The sequence below is a fragment of the Lepisma saccharinum genome, chromosome 30 (genome assembly GCF_977018435.1).
Source record: "Lepisma saccharinum chromosome 30, izLepSacc3.1, whole genome shotgun sequence".
In the NCBI taxonomy this organism is placed as follows: Eukaryota; Metazoa; Arthropoda; class Insecta; order Zygentoma; family Lepismatidae; genus Lepisma; species Lepisma saccharinum.
In genome coordinates, this window is record NC_139258.1 from 30,921,314 (window position 1) to 30,946,579 (window position 25,266).

A 25,266-nucleotide genomic window follows, 5' to 3' on the forward strand; every position below is an offset into this window, starting at 1 on the left:
AACACATGTTCAAATTAATTTTGATTTGGCACTTCCTATTTGATACACAATAATGATGTTACCTAGAGTCAATTTCTGAAATGTAATTGTGACCATTGCCTTATTGAAAAAATACAGTGAACACACAATTGGGTCAATCCATGCCAAATGGCCTAGGGTTCCCTGCTCGACCCTCCTCAATTTTGATGAAACTGCTACAGGTTATACATACGTATCCCACATGGAGACCTGCAACATTTCAGATTCATAAGTACTTTGGTTGAGGCACCAGGGCTGCTTCTGTGAAGGTAGCTTTCTCAATGTTGCATCAAATACGAATGTTGCAATGAATTTGCTCAAACTTTAACAAGCTGTAACTACCGAATAAATTGGTTTTAGAGGCTGGCATCTTTCTAGTTAATGGGCCATGGGCATGCCGTGAATGCTCAAAAGGTGTCCTGCCTATTTAGTTATCAATCCTTAACCCACTCCTCCCAAAATTTAGTTCATAAATTTGAACCTATTTTCAGAAGCCTTTATCAAACTGACACTTCTAATTTGATCATTATTAACATCACTGGAAAGAGCTCATCCAAGAAACCTTGTGTTTTATTTTGGTGCTTAACCGTCACATTGGATTCAAAATACACTGAGAGGAGGCCATTTATGGTGTAGGGTGCCCAAAAAGTAGCATGTTCTGATTCCGCATCTCCACTATTTCAGTGCTAACAATGACGAAATCGGCTACTTCCAGTTTGTACCCAACAGACATGTCGGCACAAATGAAAATGGCCCTTCGGGTCATAATTTGGGTGGGCATGGCATACCATATATGTCCTAATCTAAAATTTTATTTCTACAACCTGTAGAAGTTTCATCAACATTGAAAAGAGTCGAGCATGGACCCCTAGGCCACTTGACATGGCTTAACCCAATTGTCATTTATCATGCATATGGTACACGCACATGCATGCATGCATGCACACACACACACACACACACACACCGTGTTAATGGTGGTGTCTTAATAAAGTGCAAATTCATTTCCTTGTTAACAATTGCAAAAATTCTCTAAAGTCAAAGTTATATAACAGAATTAATATTTTATGCTTTCCTTAATTTCTTCTAATTTCAACTTAAGAAATGCCAATTCTTACATTTTTTTTTTTTTTTAACCATTAAAATATCTTCTTAGTTTCCCTAACAGTTGTTCCTCTATCACAGTTAATGGATGTATTTGAAAATGATGGGCAAAAAATATTTGATGCAGTCATTTATGGCCCTTTCATCATAGCAGGACCAATAGTTTCAATATCTGGGCTTGTGTTCATTTGGATGGCATGCAAAGGTGAACTTCGACTTATCGGGATGTTGTTAATTCTTTTGTTTTACCCAATACAGGTAAGAATACTTTCTATATATGAGAAAATTTCTTACATAAACACAGACAATAATATTCAAATATTATTTTTTTGTTCTAATTATAGTACTCAATTTGTCCATATAAATATGTTAGACTAATTAAGATTCTTCATTGATAATGTTCAAAGGGTACATATATATCAAACAAATAATATTATACCAGGTGTGCTGGTTAATAATTCTTAATTTCGTCACTGGATGGCGCTGGAAGCAAGGGTTGGTGCACAGTCTCAACTGTTACGTCAGTGTGTTGCCAGGACAGTACCTGTCAAAACGCCGTGGATGTGCAACCGAGTGCGAGTGATCGTGATATTGAGTTTGTGTGGGAAACATGTTTACTTTCAAACTAAATAAGGAGCATGTGTCCTGCTTTCCTTATTCAATCAAAAGAAAAACGCAAGTGAAAGCCATTGTATCCTTGTGGAAACATATGGTGACAATGTCCTAATGCAAGACGTGTGTGTGCATTGGTACGACGATTCAAAAGTGGTGATTTTGACTTGAAAGACAAAGATCGCCCGGGCCAGCCAAAAAAATTCCAAGACGCCGAATTGCAAGCACTGTTGGACGAAGACGATACTCAAATGCAAGAACAACTGGCAGAGAAGTTAAATGTTGGTCGCCAAACCATATCTGATCATCTTCATGCCATGGGAAAGATCCAGAAGGCAGGAAAATAGGTCCCACATCATCTGAACGACAGACAAATGGAAAAGCGAAAAACAGTGAGTGAAGTGTTGCTTTCTCGGCATGAAAGAAAGTCTTTCTTGCATCAGATAGTGACTGGGGACAAAAAATGTATCTACTTCGAGAACCCAAAATGCAAAAAGTCATGGGTTAACCCAGGATAACCTCAACATCGACCACAAAACCGAATCGTTTCGGAAGGAAGACAATTCTATGCATTTGGTGGGATCAGAAAGGTGTGGTGTACCATGAGCTTCTGAAACCAGGTAAAACAGTGAATGCCATTTGCTACCATCAACAACTCATCAATTTGAACCATGCATTGATTGAAAAGTGCCCAGATTGGGTAACAAGACACGGAAAAGTGATTTTGCAGCACAACAACGCCTCATCACACACAGTGAAAGGCGTCAGAGACACCATTTCTGCACTTGGCTGGGAATTCTTGCCCCACCTGCCATACTCACCAGACTTAGCCCCTTCGGACTACCATTTGTTTTCATCGATGTCTCACTCACTTTCCCAGCAACACTTCAACAATTACGAAGATGTCGAACAATGGCTTGCTGACTGGATCACCTCAAAATGTGAACGATTTTTCTGGAAGGACATCCACAATTTAAATCTTGAAAGGTTTTTTGCATATTTCCCTTATAGTTATTTAATATTATACAATATCTTCTTCTTCTTGCAGGTCTGGGTAAAGAAAGCCTGTTCTGAGACTACAAAAATTGATCATTTCATTGGCGATATATGTTATTTTCTTTAATCCTTCTTTTAAAATTGCTGCATATATTTTGTATGATGTAACTGTATTATATGATTTATCGATTTTCCTACTTCATGTTTAACTGATGTTATGAAAAAAAGAGTTGTGGAATTTAGAATTTTGCACATTCTGCACTTATTAATCCATTTTGTGTTTAATTTCAGTATCTGTTGTCCATACTTGTAGTATACTTAAAAAACAAAATAGCTGTTATATCAGAGCAAAGAATGGACAAAATAAATGAAATGCTTCAGTTTCTATATCACATTAAATTACAATGTTGGGAATTACCATTTGTGAAATCAATCAAAAGTAAGTTCTGTTATTTTAACGCAATTTGCATACTCATTATCTAATGTAAAGAATAATTTATCAGTAAAACTTCAAATGAAATTGATATTAGATAGCCAGTCAAAGTACTGATGCAAACAAACTTTTGTCAAATTTCAAATTATAATTAATTCATTGAGACTAGTCAAATATTGTTCTTATTTGAATACGTTATTGAATATGTATAATATTAAGGTGTTGCTGGACCTTTGGACTGTCATATACTTTTTAGAATAGTTTTGTCATTTTGAAAAAACTACTACAATATCGCAAATTCTGAAAAATTACATCTATTTAAGTTTCCTTTTAGAGCAAGCATTCACGTGAATCTATGTGTGGTTTGCTTTAATTCTTTACTAGATATCCAGAGTTTCATGATGCTATAAAGGCTATTGTCTGTTGCAGTTCTATAGATTCACTTGAATGCCCTAGAAGGAATTCTAATGAGATGTAATTTGTAATATCATAGCATTTATTTCCAAACGTGAGAAGATTATAAAAATACTTTTTGCTGAAACAGGCCAAGCGTTCAATGGCACCTTAATATCAATTATTTCTAAAGAACGCCTCTCCAAAATGGGAAAATGTATTCACAAACATTGTGTAGATACATTAGATGCTCTTCAAATTTATTTGTTACAATCTCATTAAAATGAAATATTGTTCCTTTTACTGGATGTCTTGTAAAATACACAGCAAACTACAACAAAAACTTGATAGCTTTTAATTGAACATATGGTAAATACTTTATAATTTCTAAAAAATATATACTGTGCATAAAACTTGATTTAATAGGATGTATAGTCCTTCAACACATATCAGAAAATACTGCTTGTGAACTGAAATTATGTATGACAACACAGAAATGTAAATTTACTAGAAATACATAAAAAGAACATAAGATCTCATAACAAAAATCATATTTCTTAAATTGTGGGAATATTTTAATACTCCCATGATATTTTTGTCAAGCCATGTAACTGATATTTGCTGAAAATAGCAATACCTATATTTTATGCAAGTTAATAATATACTCCAGTAATAACAAGTTTAATGTAAGAAAGTTAACATTTGATGATAGTAGTACAAAGAACATGGAAACTGGTTAATGGATTGCATTAATACAATTACATTATACAGTAACATCCTTTTTTGTCTTTTGTAATTTCAATTCCAACAGTACAATAGTTTATTAATTGTTAGCATGTGCAAGAGACAAGTACTGCTACTTGTAGCAAATAACAGTTATATGGCTTGACAAAAACACGATGAGAATATTGGAACGTTGTCCATTAAAGAAATGCAGTGCTTTCTTTATGTAATTTATGTGATTTTATTCATACAAAATATAAGTCCAACAACCAATGTATGTCATGAAAAAGAACCACCAGAAATGTTTATTGAATTTTTGCATGTTTATATCATAGAATTGCCTAGCTTTTGTATTAAAACAAATACAATTATTACATAAATTTTTAATCTATACAACTTGTGTACAATAAAGAGAATTTGTTTCATTTTTGAGACATAAATAAGGTTATTCAAATTATGGAATTTAATTGACAAGCTTTGTTTCACTCATTACAGAAATAAGAAGAAACCAAAGTAAACTGACAGAAAAAGCAAACTTTTGTCAAAGTTTTATTGTGACAATGGCATTAACTCTCCCCATTATAGCTCTTTTGTTGACATTTTCAACTCCTGAAAGGGAACACTTAACTGCAATCCAGGTTAGTGTATATAATTGTTGTTAAGGCTAACATTTATAGCAGTTTTTATTATTTTTATTTTAACACATTGGGGTCTCACGACGGGCATAGCCCGCAGTGCACTTAAAGTCAATGTGGACGAACGACGGGCATAGCCCGTCCTGCGGTATGCAATCGCTTTGCTGATTGGACAACGAGCTATGCTAGTACTTCATCTCATGAGCGTGTTCATTCAAGCCCCTCTGTTGAAATTCCGACCACTAGGTGACTCATGTGCTATTTTTATCTCGCACCTGCAACTGTTTGTTGCCGGGTTGATGTACTGTGCATTGTTTAGAATGGCGTCGTTAGATCCAGACTGCATAGCAGAAATTCTGCATGAGCATTCCACCTCAGAGTTTGAAGTTAGCGACGATTTTGAAGATTTGGAAGGTAGGTTATATTCGTAATAATTATTGTCGACAATATATACAGTGTTGCAAACTATAGTATTTTATGAATGAAGTGAGAAGATGTAATTTTTTTGGGTCTATTCATCTTGCCTCTTGCTTGATTCTCCTACATGCACTGATGTATTTTTAGTTTTTCCATTTATTATTTTGTATAGTGTATGTCAAATGAAAATTTATTTTATTTATTTAGTTTATTTATTTATTTGTTTAATTATTACAGATGACGCAGAACCAACTGATACATCGTATGGTCCTGTCCTGAAACAACTTTTTCATACAAAAGATAATTACTTGTAATTTGTAATTATTTTTTGTTATGTGCACATAAGAAGTATTATTATGCAAGATTCAAAAGATGTATTGATAGTTTAATGTTATGTAGTTAATTATTGAAATTTCCAGATTACGAACTTAAAATATCTCTATATTAACATTTGTTACAATGTTGTACTTTTTTCTTCTTCACAAAACATTGCTGAAAAAAATATTAAAAAACGTCTGAAAATGAAAATAAAATTTAACAAATTTTTGTTCATTGAAAAGAGGAAGTTTTGTAGATGTTGTATTGCCAACCACGGTAATATGATATAATAAATCAGGTGGGTTCGATTTTATACAAAATAATCATTTAATCCATAACTAAGAATATACAACATGGCTAACTCCATGCTTGACAATCCATAATCAACAAAACAATTGAACATCTATATTCAAAGATATAATAACATCATAGATGTTTCACAATCTAGCTACTGCAACTTTCCCCTTCTTCCAAATGACAGTTGCAACCTGTCAGGTGGTTTCCTCCTTCTAAAAGATCGTCGTGGACTGTTCACTGCGGAGGCGGTAACATCTTCCTCTCGTCCAGTTTGCGGTCTCTCCTCACAGGCCCTGTCCTGCGCTGACACGGAACCATCAAAGATCCAAAAGTTATCTTCTCCACTTTCTGTATCCGACCTGTTAGATTTAAACTTCACTTGATGCAAGTGTACCCTTCTCGTTGTTCCACCGGCATTGACCAATAACAAGCGTCTTCCTAAATGACCCGTAACTGTAGCTTGTACGTATTTTGGAAATCTGGATGTATAATTTCTTGTCCACACTGTACTTCCGATTGATGGTAATTCTTCGTTCTTATTGGTCTCACTTCTCACCACTTCTTTCTCCATTATTTGCGACCAGGACCAATTATAGATATTACGAGGTTGATATGACAACAACAACTCTGCAGGAGTCTTCCCCGTAGCATGGCAAGGTGTAAACCTGGCTACTCTTAACGCACCTTCAACCGCTTCTCTGAAATCGAAACTTCTTCCTCGATGGCAATCTTCTAACCACCTCTTCTTCAGAGTACTTTTTACGTTTTGGACCCACTTTTCGGCTAAACCATTACTGGGTGGATGATATGGTGGTGAATGAATAATTCGTATTCCTAACTTAGTGCAAAATTCTTTAAGCTTCTTTCCCGAAAATGGAGGTCCATTATCACATGCGATTACACTAGGATATCCATATCTTTCAAAACATTCTTTGAGACAGTTTATCGTTTCTTCACTAGACGTGGACTTAACTTTCCAAACCTCTATCCATCGTGTGCATGAATCAACTAACAATAAACATGTGCGACCAGCGAAATGAAAGAAATCCAAATGAACTCTTTGAAATGGCTTATCTGTTTGCTCCCAAGGTACATATTTATTTTGCGGAGCATTGTTCTGAAGTGCTTGACACTGTGGACAGTTAATAACTTCTCTTTCTAAGTCAATATCAATTTGCGGCCACCAATACATAGATCTCGCTAATTGTTGTAATTTCCACAAACCTAGATGATTAGCGTGCAGTTTTTTCAAGACTGCATTATGCAACGATCTTGGAATAATTAACCTGTTGCCCCATATCAAACATTCCTTTACAATCACTATTTCCTGTCTTCTCCGGAAAAAATGTGCAAATGGTGAAGCTTGTTGATCTTTATTTAGCTTTGCTGGCCATCCTTCAGTAACATACAACTTTATTTGCTGCAATAACAAGTCTTTGGCTGTTTCTTCCTTAATGCATTGTAACAAGACTGGTTCACATTCTAAGTGAAATACATACTCATCGCTGGGAACATCATCTTCAGGTACTTCCATTAAGGGTAATCTTGATAACAGATCTGCTACTTCCACATGCTTAGTGTACTCAATTTTAAAATCATATGTTGATAAAAGCAAAGCCCATCTTTGAAGTCTACTGTTACCCGTAGAAGGAATTTTAGCTTTTTCTCCAAAAATATATTTCACAGGAAGAGAATCGCTATGCACAGTAAAGGTTCTACCATACAAGTATTTGTGAAATTTCTTCACACCATGTATAAGAGCTAAAGCTTCCCGTTCAAACTGACAATAATTCTTCTGAGCGTCAGTTAACGTTGCTGATGAACAAGCTACTGTGCGTAAATTACTTTTGTACACATTACATAATTGGCAACCTATTCCTACAGGACTTGCATCTGTAATTAGCACAACTTCCAAATTCTGATCGAAAGGAAAAATGACATCTGCTTTCTTCACCATTTCCTTTACTAATTCATATTCCTGTTGATGAATATCAGTCCATTCCCATTTATGTCCTTTCTTCAGCAATTCATGCAAATGAGGTATATGCATTGACAAGTTGGGTATATGCCTATGGTAAAATGAAATACCTCCCAAAAATGACTTTAGTTGACTGACATTACTAGGTACAGCACATTTTAATATTGCTTCTAAGTTCTTCACAGATGGTCTAATTCCTTCACCAGAAATGCAAAATCCTAAATACTCAACTTCCGTAGCAAAAAATTGACACTTCTTAGCATTTACCTTCACATTATATTTCTGAAGACGATCTAGTACATTCCTCACATTATTATAACACTGTTCCAGTCCTTTACCACAGATAATTATGTCATCTAAGTAACATTTAGCGAATGGAATTCCTGTTAATATCTGATCCATTACATGTTGAAATATCAAAGGACTACACTGCAAACCAAAAGGTAATCGGTTGTAACCAAATAAACCAAAATTAGTATTTATTACCAAATATTTCTTCGAATCTTCATCTACTTCCAACTGTAGAAATGCATTCTTCATATCAAGAACCACATATGTATCAGAATCACCTAATGTGTTCAAAATATCATCTATTTTTGGTAATGGATAAGTTACTTTCTCAAGTAAAGTATTCAGTCCTGTCTTAAAATCAGCACATAACCTAAGATCATTTGACTTTTTGACAACTACTACCAGTGGTGATGCCCAGTTAGAATAAGTTACTTCTGACAGTATACCATCGGAAACCAATTTACTTATATCCTTTTTAACCTGTTCACTTAAACTATAAGGTACTTCATAAGCTTTCCTAAAGATTGGTGTACTGTTAGGTTTAACCGGAATCACAGCTTTAAAACATTTAATAGGATCCTTAAGATCATCTGAAAATACTGCCTTGTACTCAGACAACAACTTATTCATCAGTACTTCCTTATTATAACAACTCTGAACTTCTATCTGCTGTAACATAAAATTTTGTCTCCAGTTAGGCCATAAAATGTCCAGCCAAGTTCTTCCTACAATCGGTTGTGGCAGATTTTGCTTACAAACAAAAACATTCATATTATATTTGTTATCTTTCCACAATACATCCAACATAACCTGACCTTCTAATGCTAATGGTCTTCCATCAGCATTTTTCAGATTGATATTTGCAGGTTGAATCTTTAAATACGGAAAAGATTGATCGAGAAATATTTTATCAAACACACTTACAGAAGCTCCGGTATCGATCTCAAAATTAATTAACTTACCATCACAATTCAAATCAATTGTACATTTGTCAGCATTATGCAAAGTTCCAACTACAGAGTTGAATTCAAATTGCCGTTCTTTAGTAGAACCATACTTGTACAACGGTAACTGAAAAGTGTGCAAGGGCTCGCGTGATATTAACAATTCTTGATGTTCCTTTTCTGTATTACACTCAATAGAATCTTTACATTCTTTCGAAATTACGTCAAGAGACACATTACTTAAGCAACTGTTAGATTCAGTGGATTTAAATTGTAAACTTGATAAGTTTTTATCTGTCGGTTTATTACGAAATCTACAAAATTTCTGAATATGTCCTAAGAATCCACAATAATTACATCTAACTTGCTTTAAATAACATTTACCTTTTTCATGCGTCTTTCCACATTTATAACAAATCCATTGTCTCGAAGTTCCAGGTTTCTCATTAACTATGCTCTTTTCAGTCTGATTATTAAAGATAGTTTTCCTATTGGAGAAAGCTTGGAAAGGTTTAGACTTGCTTTCATGAAGCTTATGTACATTACAATCAGTAGCAAAACCTTCTTTTTGATGGAATAGCCGTACATCTTTCTCAACCATTTCCATATTCACGGCAATGTCGCAAGCTTTAATAAAGGAAACGTCGCCTTCTGATAACAATTTCTTTCTTGTAACTTCACTGTTAACTCCAAACACCAGCTGATCTCTTAGCATGTCATTTAAGAATGCTCCAAAGTTACATTTAGTAGCTGCATGTTTAAGTGAAACAATATATTCTGATACAGGTTGACCTAACTCTTGCTTCAGAAGATGAAAACGGTATCTTTCTGCAACAACATTATGCTTCGGTTGAAAATGATTCAACAATACATCTTTTATTACTTCGTAAGTTTTACTAGCAACAGAATCTGGAGTAACTAAATCCCTTAAAACATCATATAAATTTCCTCCACAGAATGCAATAAAATGACTAATTTGCTTTTCCTTTGGAATACCATTAGCAACACAAATCTGTTCAAACCGCTCCAAATACGAATCAATGTTACCTTTATCCACATCGAAAGGTTCCAGAATCTGTCCTTGAATCCCATACATAGTCGCCAAATTGTTGTATTGCCAACCACGGTAATATGATATAATAAATCAGGTGGGTTCGATTTTATACAAAATAATCATTTAATCCATAACTAAGAATATACAACATGGCTAACTCCATGCTTGACAATCCATAATCAACAAAACAATTGAACATCTATATTCAAAGATATAATAACATCATAGATGTTTCACAATCTAGCTACTGCAGTAGATTTAAGAAATATGTGGTAAATAAAAACAAATTAAAAATATTTTTTCTATGATTTTTTTAAAAACAACCAAAAAACGCAGACCAGAGGTAAAAATGCTGTATTTTGAGGCCAGACCCGAATGTGTTAACATAGTGTGTATACAATGAGACACATGTAGTATATACTACTGAAATATAATAAAACATGTTAAATTCAAGTGTTTCTTTTTATGGATACTAATATTATAATACTCTCTATTGTTTTCATTTAAGTTAATTATATTTTTTGTGAGTCATTATTTTCTTCCCATGGATGTAAGAAAGGAAGCCATTGGTAAATTAAATAAACATAGCATTTGACACTTGTAACGCCACACGTCTACTGTATATTCCCATCCCAAGGAACTGGAACAATTGAGTCAACTAGGGTTTTTATGTGCAAAAGGTTGGGTTTGAATTGGTTGACAAATTAAAGTTGGTCTTAGTTGTCCCAACAGTTGTTTCCAACACTTGATGAATCCTGGAAAAGTGAGCTACAATCAGTTTCAAAAACTACTATCTTCTGTTAAGATCATGTTCAAGAGTGTGCTGTAAATTCTAGAATGTAAGATAAATGACATGTGGTCATGTTTCTTTCCAAACATTCCATCACAGCAAATACTAAAATTATAATATTTTCTTAATTAAAGTAGAAGCTATTTGTAACTTGTGGTTACTTGTCAGCTGTTGTGAATTGCTTATGGTTTCTTTGCTTAGCTGTAGCAGAACGATACAGGTATTCTTGTGAAGTGGTTCATTATCTACATATAAGTTAAACACTGTTACATATTAAATTCTCTGATATGTGGAGAAGCAAGTAAATCCTCTAGAAAGTGTTTTCTGCTTTCAGTTGAAGGTATCTTCTAGCATTGGTATGAGAAAGTTCTGTGTAAATTTATATTTTACAGGAATCATTTGTACTAAAACTTATATTTACATGTATACTTGTATTTCGTTCTGTTTTTTCAGTGGTTAATGAACTTTTTGTATCATAAACAAGATGAAACAGTTCTTACTTTGATAGATATTAAGAATTACACAATTTTTAAAAAATGAAGTCAGCGCCATGTGGATCTGATTGTTCAAGTGATCCTTATCAAAGTGTGATGGATGACCAATGTGGAGAATCATTGATGTTAAAATTTGCATCTCAGATCCAGTCAAACCATTTACAGGCTGTTGTCTGGTCAATAGCACTCACTGCACACACACTACAGGATTCCTTGTTAAACTCATACAGGAGAAGATGTTGGAAATGGTTCTTCCTGTCTACTTGGCACTACATATATCAGGACCAGAAAAACACATACAAAAAAAAAAGCCACAATCACACAACTTAATATGATTTATTTATTACTGGCTTCATTTTAATGTTCAACTGTCATTTGCACTTCATTACTGACCTGGAAAGAAATCATGAATTGATTGCATGAATGCCTGCATCCAACCAATGCACTGTGTACAGGATATAAACAGGTTGAAAGAAACTTGAAGGAAAGGAATAAAACATGAAAAATCGTTAGAGTCAAGAAACCATGGCCAGCTATATCTGCTGGAAAATTTGAAACAAGTTACAACATAAATATCTAGACAACAGTTCTTTACCATTTTTGTAGATAATGGCATGAAGTTTTACCTTTTTAAAAATGATATAGTCATAATCATTATTGATGAAGTTACAGAAAACTGAGGTGACTCTCTATGGATGAATTTGGATGGTTCACATTATTTTCTAGCTTTATCTGGAAATTTTGAGCATAGAAAAATCAGATAGTTATGTGTTGAAGTGCAGTGGCATGTCCTGAGGGGGAATTGGCACATGTCCTCTGAAAAAAATAAAGACGAGAAACAAACAAGAGAAAGTTAAACTTTAAGTATAGTGTGATTTCTGTTGTGACTGACATTCTCAGTTGTTTTTTGAAGGATATGTGGATTCTCCATGTCCATCATCGACAAAACTTCCAATTTTGTTCAAATTTCAACATATTTATGAAAGAGGAACAAGAGACAACTGTCTTGTTTGTGTAACTTAAAATAGGTGATTTTAAACACTGTTTCCAGTAAGAAACTTGAGTCTTTATATATTTGCATTCTTTACACTACAACTCAAGTGAATCGAATCCACCCAAATTAACAGTTCCACCTTAATGAAATGCAATTTTGTTTTATAGTTGTTGAGGAATCATCAGAAGTTAGAATTGTGAATTCTATGAACTCACTTCTAAATGTGTGTTAATACATTGAGGTAAGAATTTATATCTGTTACATATATACCATTCCTTTCTTTGTAGGTGTTTCCTGTTCTTGCATTTTTCTTAAATCAGATGAGAACTTCTTTCATTGGCTTTTATGAAGGAATTTCAAACACACTAAATGCACTTCCTGCATTACGTAGAATGAAGGTAGAATTTTTACATTATTTCTTTGAAAAAATGAAACTCAATAATTTAATAATTTGAAAATAGTAATGTTATTAATATATGCAGTATAAAAATTATATACTTTTTTATTTAAAATATTGTCCACATTTAATAGTTACAAACAATTCTTTTATCATGCATACATTTTTGAGCCATAAAGGAGCTTAAATGAACTGATGTTCTGGAACAACATCAGTGCTGAAGATTGCTATGAATTCTATATTTCTTTATATATTTTATATTTATATTGTCTTAATAATAATGGAATTATATGCCTGGTCTTTTCAGAACATAATGTCACTTATTGAAAAGAACCATATACTGTATATAGAAAAGCCTATTGATAAATCATTAGCTCTTTGTATTTCAAATGGAACATTTACATGGACTTCAAATAGTACTAAAGGAAAGCAGAAGAAGGACTTGAGGTGAGTGATATAAATTTTAAATATTATGTAGTATGGTATAGTATATGTTACATACAGTTACAAAGAAGCTACAAAATGATCAGTAACAAGAGTTGAGGCAGATTCATGGCTTTGGGGGGGGGGGTGATACAGTGATTACTGTTCAGCACACTACCCTAATTCTAAACCAACACATATTTAGGTCATCCCAACCTATGTTTGTCCTTTCTATACTTGCTAAAAATTTACTTATGTGCTGAAACAACATGGCGATCCACTACAGACTGAGCCAGTCTCATGTTCTGAGGATGCCAGGTTATGAATAAATTTTATCATCTTAATGGAGGTGATGTAATCATACTCGGGTCACCTTTAGCACCTCTCCTTGTATTGTTCCCAGCAACCTTTTGGTAAGAGACTGGGTAACATCAGAGCTACTCTATGGAGGAACATTGTTAGAAAAATTCCCTCCCTGGAATCTAATGTTGGTAGTGATGTAAATATATTTTCTTCATTCCCTGCATAAAATTATTCAGATGCCCAAAAATATCATCTATGCAACTTTTGAACACCCCATGTTATTTTCATTAAGGAGGGTAGCAAAATATGTAGGAAATATTGGTAATAATTTATTCTTTAGTTAATAAAATCTGGAGAGTATCCTTCCTTTGGACAACCAGCAAATGTTGGTGTGACGGAGCAGAGTTTCATGATGAGTTCCTCCTTCCTGGAACGTGACTTTTATAAGTGTCTTTACTGCTTTATTAATGTAAACTACATTAGATTAGATTATATTCATCCATGAATCACATGTTTGCATTTACATGCTGTGATATCAGACATGTCACATTACAATATACAAATACAATGAAATACAATAATATAATATAGTGAGTTGATACAATGAAATGATACAATAGCCTATTACAGTTTAATGCTGGAAGGTGTACTCATATTAGTGACACAGTCCATTACATAATAGTAAAATTAGTAAATCATGTTGAGGTTACAATATGAAGATAATACGAGGGTGGTTCAATAATTATTGTCCCTGACATATAAGCAGTATTATTTTTCCACAAAGTCCCCCTTCACAGTAATGCACTTCTTCCACCTATGCTGTAAAGCCACTATGCCAGCTTCAAAGAATGTCTGTGGCTGAGCCGTGAGCCATTCTTCCGCAGCGTCCATAACAGCAGCATTTGAGGGAAAATTCGTCCCCTTGAGGTGCTCCTTCAACTTCGGGAACAAATGAAAGTCACTAGGGGCGAGGTCGGGTGAGTAGGGAGGGTGTTCCAACACATGGAAACCAGCAGCATGGATTGCGGCACCAGTAACATGGCTTCTGTGTGCTGGAGCATTATCGTGGTGAAACAGCACTTTTCGCCGCATCATCCCATGCCGTTTCTCCTTGATTGCTTCGCGTAACTTAGGGATTAGGGCTGCATAATAGTCCCCAGTAACAGTGTGTCCCACCAGGTAGTCTATAAGGAGCACACCCTTTGCATCCCAAAAAATTGTGGCCATAACCTTGCGTGCTGATGCTTGCACCCTGAATTTGCGGGGGGGAGGTGAATTGCTGTGCCGCCACTCCATACTCTGTCGTTTGGACTCGGGATCATAGTGGTGGAGCCATGTGTCATCCACTGTCACAAATCTATCACAGAACTGCTTCAGGTCTGCCCCCATCAGCTCCAAACCATCCCTTGAACATTGAACTCTGTCTTTCTGTTGTTCACGGGATAACATTTTGGGGACCCATCGCGCTGACACCTTTCTGAATCCCAAGTGTTCATGCACAATGGTTTCCACTGAGCCTACAGAGATGTGCATGATGTCTGCTAACTGTTGCACCGTGATTCTTCTGTCAGCCATAATCATGTTATGCACAGCATCAATGTTTTCTGGGGTGGATGCTGTTGTTGAAGGACCAGCACCAAGGGCCTGTTGACAGCTTTCCCTGCCGCAACGGAAATCGCGGCACTAGTTTTTTACCACCTGGTAGGTAGGAGCCCCATCACCCAACACACTGACCATGTCCTCATGAATCTCCTTTGGGATTAGCCCCTTTTTCTGGAGGTACTTGATGACAGCTCGTTGTTCGGTTTTCTCCATTTTTCAAACTAAGTGCCACCTCTCACACCTAATACGAGAAAAACACATTTACTATAGCACCTACGGTTCTGAAATTTTGCATATAGGCATCTAAGACATTAGGCTATAATATCCCCATCATTCATTGCAATTCATATATTTTAAGTATGCCGGGGACAATAATTATTGAATCACCCTCGTATATGTATTCTGTAATGGATTAAAAGATTAAATGAAATATTGTGAGATAATATAAAGGTAAGACTTATAACATCATAATGATACTAAGAATTGCACTGAAATGACATAACAGATATGTGATGTAAGATGGCATCCAGCCTACTGTGGGCCCATGTTGGAACTATTGATTATATTTTCCATTGTACTCTTGTGGATGAATCCATGAACATCCAGTCCATCAACACACTTGTGGGTCGATGTATTAGATGTTTATAAATTCACTTAGTGAGTAAAAGCAATGGTACAACAGATAATTTGTTAGTTCCTTTTTGAATTTGGCAATTAGTTCAATAGTTTTTATTATATAATCTGGTAACTTATTGTATAGGTGGATGTCTGTGGATTTTGGACCTTTTTGAATAGTGATCTGTTATGCACTGGAACTGAAAGATTGGAGTTATTCCTTGTGTTGTAGTGATGCACTTCTTTGTAGTTAACCATCATAACAGCAGAGTGCATTACACTCCTTTGGGGTGGAGGAATGGTTTTTGCTACCAAAGCTACTCGATGTTTTTCTTTTTTAAAAAAAAAGTTGAAGTGCTTTCAAGGGCATAAAATAAAAAAAAATGAATTCAGTTCAAAATAGGAGAAAAATAACCAACTGATAATATGACTGAACAATTATAAATATTATACATTTACATATCGTATTGGGTATTGAATGCAAACATGTAGTCATACATCTTTTTTTGTCCTGGACCTCCAGATATAAATCCTGGTCTGATGTGATCCTATTTTATTTTATAGCATTATAATTTTATGTTCATAATTTTGAATTTCAGCCACATATGGAACAGACATAGTTGGTTCTTTAGTTCACCTGATAATGAAGGGAGGCCACAATCCAAAAGTTTATATCTTCAAAGTCCTACTGCATATACACTAACTGACATCAATATTGCAATAGCAAAGGTAAAGAAATTTAGTTGGTGATATTGGAAAAATTTAAGCTGAAAAACATTATTTTTCTAACATATTTTATGATATATCAATGTTTTCACTTATTTTGTTGTTAGTTTTTGTTTGCAACAGTAAAAGAGAATTATTACGATGGCATTAAAAATATATGTATCAATGTGTGTCAGTACCAATGGTGTACCAAGGTAATCCCTTCTTCCGATTTAGCTCAGGATATTTAAAAGAAAGAACATCAGATGCACAAAAAGACTATGTATTTTTTTTTTACACTGACTTGTTTCATTAAGTTCCTGGGCATACTTGTGGTGCACATGTATACTGATAAAGTACCAATATTAAGTACAATGTACCAATATAAAATTTGCTGATAACTGGTATTCTTCCAGTTTGATATTAATGTAAAGTAATTTGTGTATTGCTTGGAAATGCTTATTTTTATTATGTAAGCTATCCTAAGACCATAGCAATAAGAAATCTTATCATAACAACTTATTAAAAAAAATGAAAAATTGAGCTAAAATAGTTGTTCAACGTTGACTGAGACAATTGTACATCAAAAAGTAATAAATAGCTGGAGAACAATAAAACTACTGGAGGATCTACCTTCATCCTTCGTGAGTATTGTGCATTCATCCCAATATAGTTGGTGCATGGGCAGTACTGTCAACAAAAATGATGGCAAGAGTGTGTCTGTAGCTGTGGAACAGTGGTTTATAATCAAATTCCTTGTGAAGGAGAACATGAAGCCAGCTGAAATTTTGAGAAGATTACCAGCACAATATGGGAAACAAACAGCTGTATCCTATGTATGTAATCAAACCGATGTAATAATATATAATTGTAACTTTAATTATGCTGCATCCCATATATGTAATCAAGTGGATGTATCTGTACTGTAATCATGCTAATGTTATATGTAACAAATGACGTGTTCTATACTGCTGCAGAAAGAAATATCAACAATGTAGTCAACAGAACGAGAATAAATTACAATTTACAATTACAGTGTCATGAGCAAGAGTATACAAATGATATCAATAGTTTGGCGAAGAACGATAGTTGCTAAAGAATGAACAGCATGGACATGTTCATTCGACTGGAACAAGGAAGGTGTTATTCATGTGGATTTTTTGGAGAAAGGGTCAGAATTAATGCCCAGTATTACTGAACATTGATGAAGGGTGCTCTATGTAATACCACTAGCAAGAAAAGACTGAGTGTGTTGTCTGAAAATATTCTTCACCATGACAATGCCCAGCCCCACACAGTAAATTTGACACAAACAGATTTCACCGAAATGCACCGGGAGGAGTTTTTGCTCCATGCCCTTACACTCCAGGCTTAGCCCTCAGTGCAGATTTGTCTGAACTCTTTAAAGAGCATCTGAGAGGAGACAAATTGAAGACAGATGTAGCACTGAGGAAACAGCAGTCAACTTCTTTCTTTGGCAAAGGAATTAGGGAATTGCCACAATGATGGCAGCAGTGCCTGGATGCTCAGGGGGAATACTTTTAAAAGCTGTCATAGTTTGATATTTGCAGGATCTTCCTTTTTCCCTAAAAATAAAAATTTCAATCAACCTTGAACAGCCCTTGTAAAACTACTTATCAATGAACATACAATGTGATATCTTTAAACATATTGCTACTTCTGAGAACTTTCTTAACATTTTTATTTTCATCAAACTTCAGGGACAGCTAGTTGGCATATGTGGCGATCCAGGATCAGGAAAGACGTCTCTTTTGAGGGCAGTGCTGGGACACTTGAGACTTGTGAAAGGTCAAATGGGGCTCGACGGTTCCATTGCATATGTCGATCAACATCCATGGGTGATGAATGACACCTTGCGCCAAAATATATTGTTTCATGATGCATTTGATGCAAGAAGGTAAAATAGTCTTTGGAAAGTTTTCTCTTTTAGAATTTAATATGTTTATTATTGCTTTTTTCAGTTACTTTATTCCAGATTTTATCAACAATTTGCAGAACACAGTGCCTATGGGATGTAATTTTCTTTACTGATAACCATCTAAAGTTTATACTAATTTTCATTAAATTGTAGTAAACATGTATAAATATGAAAATGTGAAGGGAAGAATATTCACAGCAAATTTAGATAAAAAATTTAATTTTTAAAAAATTTCCAATTGTCTAGCAAAATATAACTCTGTTCATTACTGTTAAAAATACAAATTGGTAGGTAAAAAATAACTATTGTTGCTCATTGCCTGAAAGAATAAATAACCAACGAACAGTTAATCATTTTATAAAGTAACTCATTATGATTAACATTACTTGAAAGGTGACTATTCCAAGTAAAATGTTACTTCCAAACACGTAAAATACACACACACACACACACATATATATATTTTTAAATGTCTTAGGGCTAGGATTTTGATGCAAATGCATCCTTTTCTTGGTAAGGCAGAAACATTGCATAAGTAGATAGGAATGTGTTTTACACGTAAGTGAATAAATTGTAATGCCTTTGTCAGGGCATTTTTTTTTTTTTGCATTTTTTGACCCTTCTTGGAGTAAAGGTAATTTTTTAAACTTTTTAAACCATTTAAATTATTTTTCGACCCTTTAAAGGTCATATTATGCATTTTTCTACATTTTGGTAAATATAACCCTTTGAAGGAGAGAGGTTCCTGACTCTCATCTCATTGCCTTCAGTGCAGTTCTCAACGGCTGTGTTTGAAAAAACAAATACATTCTCTGCAGTATTTTTGATACAAGCTGTTGTATTACAATTCAGCTCAAACAATGTGATTTCCCCCTCTATCAGTAAATACATTGTCGCCAGATGGATTATTGTTAAAAAACAAGGGGTACAAATTTTGTGCTCTGTATCGGACATTTTGTCAGGGAAGCAATTTGCACTCTATGGTATTGAAAGTGACTTAACAGCAAGTGATATTGTTCATTTGAAGTACGCTCCTCATGTGTCAGTGGAAGTAAAGAGAAATGTTTCCTTGTACAAGGCTCTCTTGTCCGACAAACGACAATCATTCACTTTTGAAAATTTTCGTTGTGTACTGCAACTCAGTACTTAAAGTGTAAAAGATGACAAAAAGTGAACTTTGTTAATTGTACTGCCATACACAATGAACTGTAATGTTAATTTGTAATTTGAATTTCTCTTGGTAATTTATAAATTTTTTTCAGCAATTTTTAATGATATACGGGATGCACCACTTTTCAAAAGTGTACATATAATTTATAAGAATTCTAAGTTTATAGGGCATTTTCTTTCATGTATTAGGTCATAAATGCATTTTTTAAAGGTCATTTTTTGGCAATTTTAAGGTCATCAAAATCCTAGCCCTAGATACTACCGAGACAAAACAGTTCATAGAAAATGGAAAATTGAGATAAGTGTGTCACAGTTTTCCTCTTGTATATCTGATCCTCTTAAAAGAAGAGGAGAAACAAACAAGTGTGATCTCACAGTAGGTACAGAAAGGTGGAAAAACCAGGGCAGAACCTCCGAGAGAACACAAACTGTTCATACTTTATTAGTGTAGAGTGACTAACCATGAAAGTTTGTGTGTGTATGTGTCTTGGTAGTGTAAGCTTGTAAAAGTTCCAGGGGAATAGGGATGAAATGCTGCACAAGGAATAACAATAACTTTAATTTATTTTCTAATTTCTTAAACTTTATGCATTAATTAACATGTATCCTGAAATTAGATATAAATAAATTATAACTTATTCATAAAGAGTAATATTTCGAGTATGGGTTTGTTGGCAGATATAAAATTAAGTTTAAATTAGTTGTCGACCACTGGTCTAGTGCAGGGGCAGATCCAGGATTCAGTTTTGGGTGGGGCACCAATTTCCAAAAGTGTACACCTAAATACTAATGAAAATTACAGTACTACTTTAAATTAAAGTTTACCATGGTGAAATAAGTCTTTTATACTTTAATATTTCTTTAAGTACCAAATTCAGTCATCTGTACATGCAGCCAAGTTATTAAGAACAAATATATTTAAAAATTAAATTGTAAAAAAAAAACAACAATATATTAAAAATAGTGTATTCCTCGCGAACACAGAACAGTATAATCCATGGGAGGAATCCAAGGATATTGCAGAATATTGTACTTTATCTCCTCCTTTATTAGAGTACTTCCAAGAAAGTGTCCAATATCATTAGAATATCCACACTCACCTAAACTTTGTTCCTCTTTTTCTTCACTTGAAGTACTGCTACAACTAATGTCTTCATTGTTTTCACTCACTGTACCTGCACAAATTGAACTTTCAGACTTATTTAGACAGGCTATATTTGCATTATTTTCTTCACTGGAACTACTTTTCACTTCCTGCTTTTCACCTAACATTTCTGTGTCTTCTTCTGAATTGGGTTTTACTTTCTTAGAGAAATGTAAAATACTAATTTGCTTAGATCGTTTTTGTGACATTCTTCGCAGCACTTAGCAATTTCAAATATGGGCAACGACTGTCATCAAGCAACAGTTTAAAATGTTCCGCACCACAGCCCTGTGTCCCTGCTTTGCTTCAACACTCAACAATTCACCAGCTGGACGTGACAGACAGGTAAAACTGACTTCTCACTCACAAAAATGAACCTCAGTTAAGAAAGATTTTCAAATACGTGTAAAGAAATGTAACACCTAATGCACAGGGGTACTCCTACTTAAGTAAGACATTGTCTTAAAAAGCTGACAAGAACTTTTCTTCTACATTCAGCTGTTTCTTAAAAATAAATAAACAACGGAGACCATTGCATTGTTTGAGAACATTGTTGAATAAGTGGGAGCTTAGTTCTGATCACACCACCTGAATATAGTGTTGGGTAGGATAATGTGCATTAAACCTTACTTTCACGCCCTTTGATTCTTTCATGACAGAACAAAGAACAGGGAGAAACTTTACAAACTATTTGTGAAAGAAACATAGTCAATGTTTGCGAGGCACCAACTTTCAACGGCATACGGGTGCACCAACTTTCAACGATGCACGTGGGCACCAACTTTCAACGATGTTCGGGGGCACCAACTTTCAACGATGTTTGGAGACACCAACTATCAATGGTGTATGGGGGCACCAACTTTCAACAATGCACAGGGGGCACCAACTTCAAATCATGTTCGGCATTCAGCAATTTTTAACGATATATGGGGTGCACCACTTTCCAAAGTGTACATATAATTAATAAGATTTTTTTTATTAATTTTGTAAATTACATATTACGAGTATAATTTGCTCGAGTATTTTGGTGGGGGCATGTGGCCCCCTCTGGATCCGCTACTGGTCTAGTGAAATCTTGTAGTTTTCTGAGGCCAGTGTCATTAAATTAATTGATTAAGTGATAATTTTCATTCGCATGTTACATTTTGAACACTATAAAATTCCAATTAATATGAGGGCATGTAAGGGGTGACCTTCCGGTAAGCCACCCAAATGTCAACCTCACTTCCACATAGTACACCCTGATAACTGCTTTTTGCAGGGCAAAGAGACTCTGACGTCTGGATCTACGGCCAGAATAATACTCTGTAAGGCTGTGTGTGTGTAGTCCTGTGTTTTGTCCTTATGCGTGCTGTGCCTCAGCTTTTAACCCAGGTAAGACAATTTAATGGCATTGGCCTCAGGAAACTACAAGATTTCACTAGGTCCAGTGGTCGACAACTAATTTAAACCTAATTTTATATCTGCCAACAAACCCATACTTCAACTATTATACTCGTTATAAATAAGTTATAATTTATTTATGAGATTATAATGACATTAGACAAAGAACTAAACTAAAAAAATATTTGAGTTATAGTAAGGGACTGGGCCCCTTATAATGTTATGGCTGCAAAATAGCCTAAGTGCTGAATGCACCCACTATTTACAATTCATTCATTCCAATCAATACATATCGGAAAATCAATAACTACTTTGTTATATATTTGGAAAAATTATAATTATATTGTCCATTTTATTGGTTAAGAAAAATGTTTCAGGAGAAGCTCTTATGTTCCAGTTTAATTGATGCCAGGATCTGGTACTCGGTCATGGCCCAGCAGTTGAGAAAACAGTGCTCTAATGTGTTCAGGTATTATTTATTTTTAATTCATCTAAATACATGAGGGTAATATAATTCCCTACCTTTACCATGATCATTCCATTTTTCGTCCTCAAAGATATGTATAATTATTTGGTATTTTATTGGTAGGTATTACAATGCTATAAAGGACTGTGCTTTGAGCAATGACATCTACATTCTACCACAAGGTGATGCTACAGAAATTGGCAATCAGAATATAAAGCTAACAGAGGCACAGAAGCAGCGCATTGCTCTAGCTAGAGCTTTGTATTCAAACAAGTAAGACATTTTATGAATTCTGAATGTAATGATTCTTAACTATTAGGTTATGGATTACACCAAGAAGTTATTTTTTCTCTCACATGTCATCTTTTTCTGAAAAGAAAGAAAAATATAATTTTTACTGTCTCTATAGAACAATATCATTTCATAGTTATTTTAAATATCACTGTACATTTCTTACAATAAAAAATTAATTCTTATTTACTTCAAATTGTTACCCACATTTTATAAAAAACTGAAATTTTTGAAACATATTCAATAGAAATAAATTCTATTCATGACTCAATTTCTTATGTTTAGCACACTCATGATTGTAAGTTAAATATTTGCATATGCACACTGGCATTTTGTGACGGACTGCAGGAGATTGATTGAGTTGGTATTTTACATCCACTTTATGCACAGTAAGGCTAATCGAGACTGGACCTAGAGTTTAAAGTGGGATCCAAACTACTCTGTGCCTCCAGCAGGTATCAAATCCAGGACCCTTGATTACAAGGTGATGACACTACCACTGCGCCATTGAGGAGGCTTTGACTGCAGGAGACATGGGTTTGATTTCCAGGGTGCTAATCTTAGGTGGGAAAGTTTTCAATCATCTTTCTGCACAAAGGAGCTCTGGGGCTCACCCAGACTCTATTCGGTGAGTACCTGGAGGATAAAGGTAACCAGAGCATGGTGCTGTCACATCATCTCCATCATATTGAAGATCGAGAATGTGTGGTGACCTACCTTCACACCCTCATACATGCCTCACATGGCACAATGCAATGCACAGGGGCATTTGTATTTTCTTATTTGATATCTCTTTTGTGCAAGTTTAGGCTAATCACAGTGATGAAGATGAGTGATGAATAAGTTATAATTTATTTATGGCACTAGCTGATTGCCTGGTATTGCCTGGATATTTATTTATCCCAATCTTCTATTAGACAGGAAAATAGTGAATTCTAACTATATTGTAAAATGAACTTGGAGTTGAATGACATTGGGGGTGTCACTATTCATCTTAGGGACCCCGAAAACTATGGATTCCACACTAATATCAGTCGTTTTCGATTATTTGTACATGTCACCCCCACCCATAGGGGTGCCAGGGGTGTCTTACCCCCACAGTATTTCTTTCCAGATTGCAAGTGATACGTGTACCAAGTTTGGTTGAAATTGCTCCAGGCGTTCGAGAGTTATGCCGAAACAAATACACACACACACACACACATCCATTTTTATATATATATATATATATATATATATATTATAATGACATTAGATTCAAAGCTAGAATCTTAGATGGCAAGATCATAAGATTAACACTCTATACACACTCAGGCACTGAGGAAGCATTATTGTGCATATAAATTTGATTTAGCAAATTTTGCTCTTCATTTAATGTTTCTTTTCTTTTCTTTACCAGAGATTTGTACTTATTGGATGACCCCCTTTGTTTTATGGAGCATTCAACTGCCATGCATGTGTTTGAGAAAGCTATTTTAAATGCTCTTGTTGGAAAAACAGTGATTATTGCCTGTAATGACATTGGGGTAAGTATGATATTAATGCAAATATCATTCATAAATTAAAACAAATTATTAAGTAGAATGAGGAAGAGAGCAATGGCATTCCAAAGCAGATTTGGTTGAAGTCGTAACCTCCCCCACTTCTTTAGTTCAGCTATCCTATTCAAAACAATGTTAAATGCAGCAAAATATGGTAAAATATAGGATAGACGACTAAAAAAAGAAGACATACTCTTACAATTATATCGACCTCTTACAAAAATCCTGAGCATGTCACTTGAAGGGAGAGTATCACCTGAAAATAAGAAATATTACATTTTATGAATAATTTTAATACAAACTATACTTGAAGTGGTTAAACTTCATTATTGGGTAAAGTATTTTTCTTTTTTACAAAGCCTGACATGTTTCAGGCAAATAAAGACATTTTATCACTCTGTGTGTACAGTTTACAATCTGAAAAAATATTTTAAAAAACCTTGCAGATATATGTCATGCTTTTAGATGGCTAAATCTACCACTTAAAGTAAAACCAGCCATAATGCCACTGTTTCTAATTTCTAAATTTTATTCCTAATAGTGGGGTTGTACTGCTTCAGGTTGCACTAGTCCTGTTACGATTCAATAAAACACTTTGAAAAAAGAAAGGTAAAAAGAGGTCATTTGAAGTGGACCCAAAGGCAGGAAATTATTTTACTAGACTCCACTCTAAATTAGGCCACCTCCTTTAATGAAAACTGCTCTGTTGAATTCAACATCTAAACAAAAAAAATTGGTGACTCCTTTCACAAAGTAATACAAGATAAGATGAAAAAATCATAAAATAAGAAAAGAC

General features: G+C 34.5%; 1 protein-coding gene across 1 annotated transcript in view; it reads left to right on the forward strand.

Moving 5' to 3' along the window:
- LOC145981922 (ATP-binding cassette sub-family C member 5-like) overlaps positions 1-25,266 on the forward strand; it is a 95,850-nt gene that overhangs the window by 35,386 nt on the left and 35,198 nt on the right. The window contains exons 10-18 of the mRNA XM_083115418.1: positions 1,204-1,380; positions 3,022-3,169; positions 4,775-4,917; positions 12,779-12,889; positions 13,196-13,335; positions 16,431-16,560; positions 18,258-18,454; positions 22,762-22,911; positions 24,329-24,455. Of these exons, the coding sequence (XP_082971544.1) occupies positions 1,204-1,380; positions 3,022-3,169; positions 4,775-4,917; positions 12,779-12,889; positions 13,196-13,335; positions 16,431-16,560; positions 18,258-18,454; positions 22,762-22,911; positions 24,329-24,455 (1,323 nt within the window). The remainder of the gene's footprint in view (positions 1-1,203; positions 1,381-3,021; positions 3,170-4,774; positions 4,918-12,778; positions 12,890-13,195; positions 13,336-16,430; positions 16,561-18,257; positions 18,455-22,761; positions 22,912-24,328; positions 24,456-25,266) is intronic.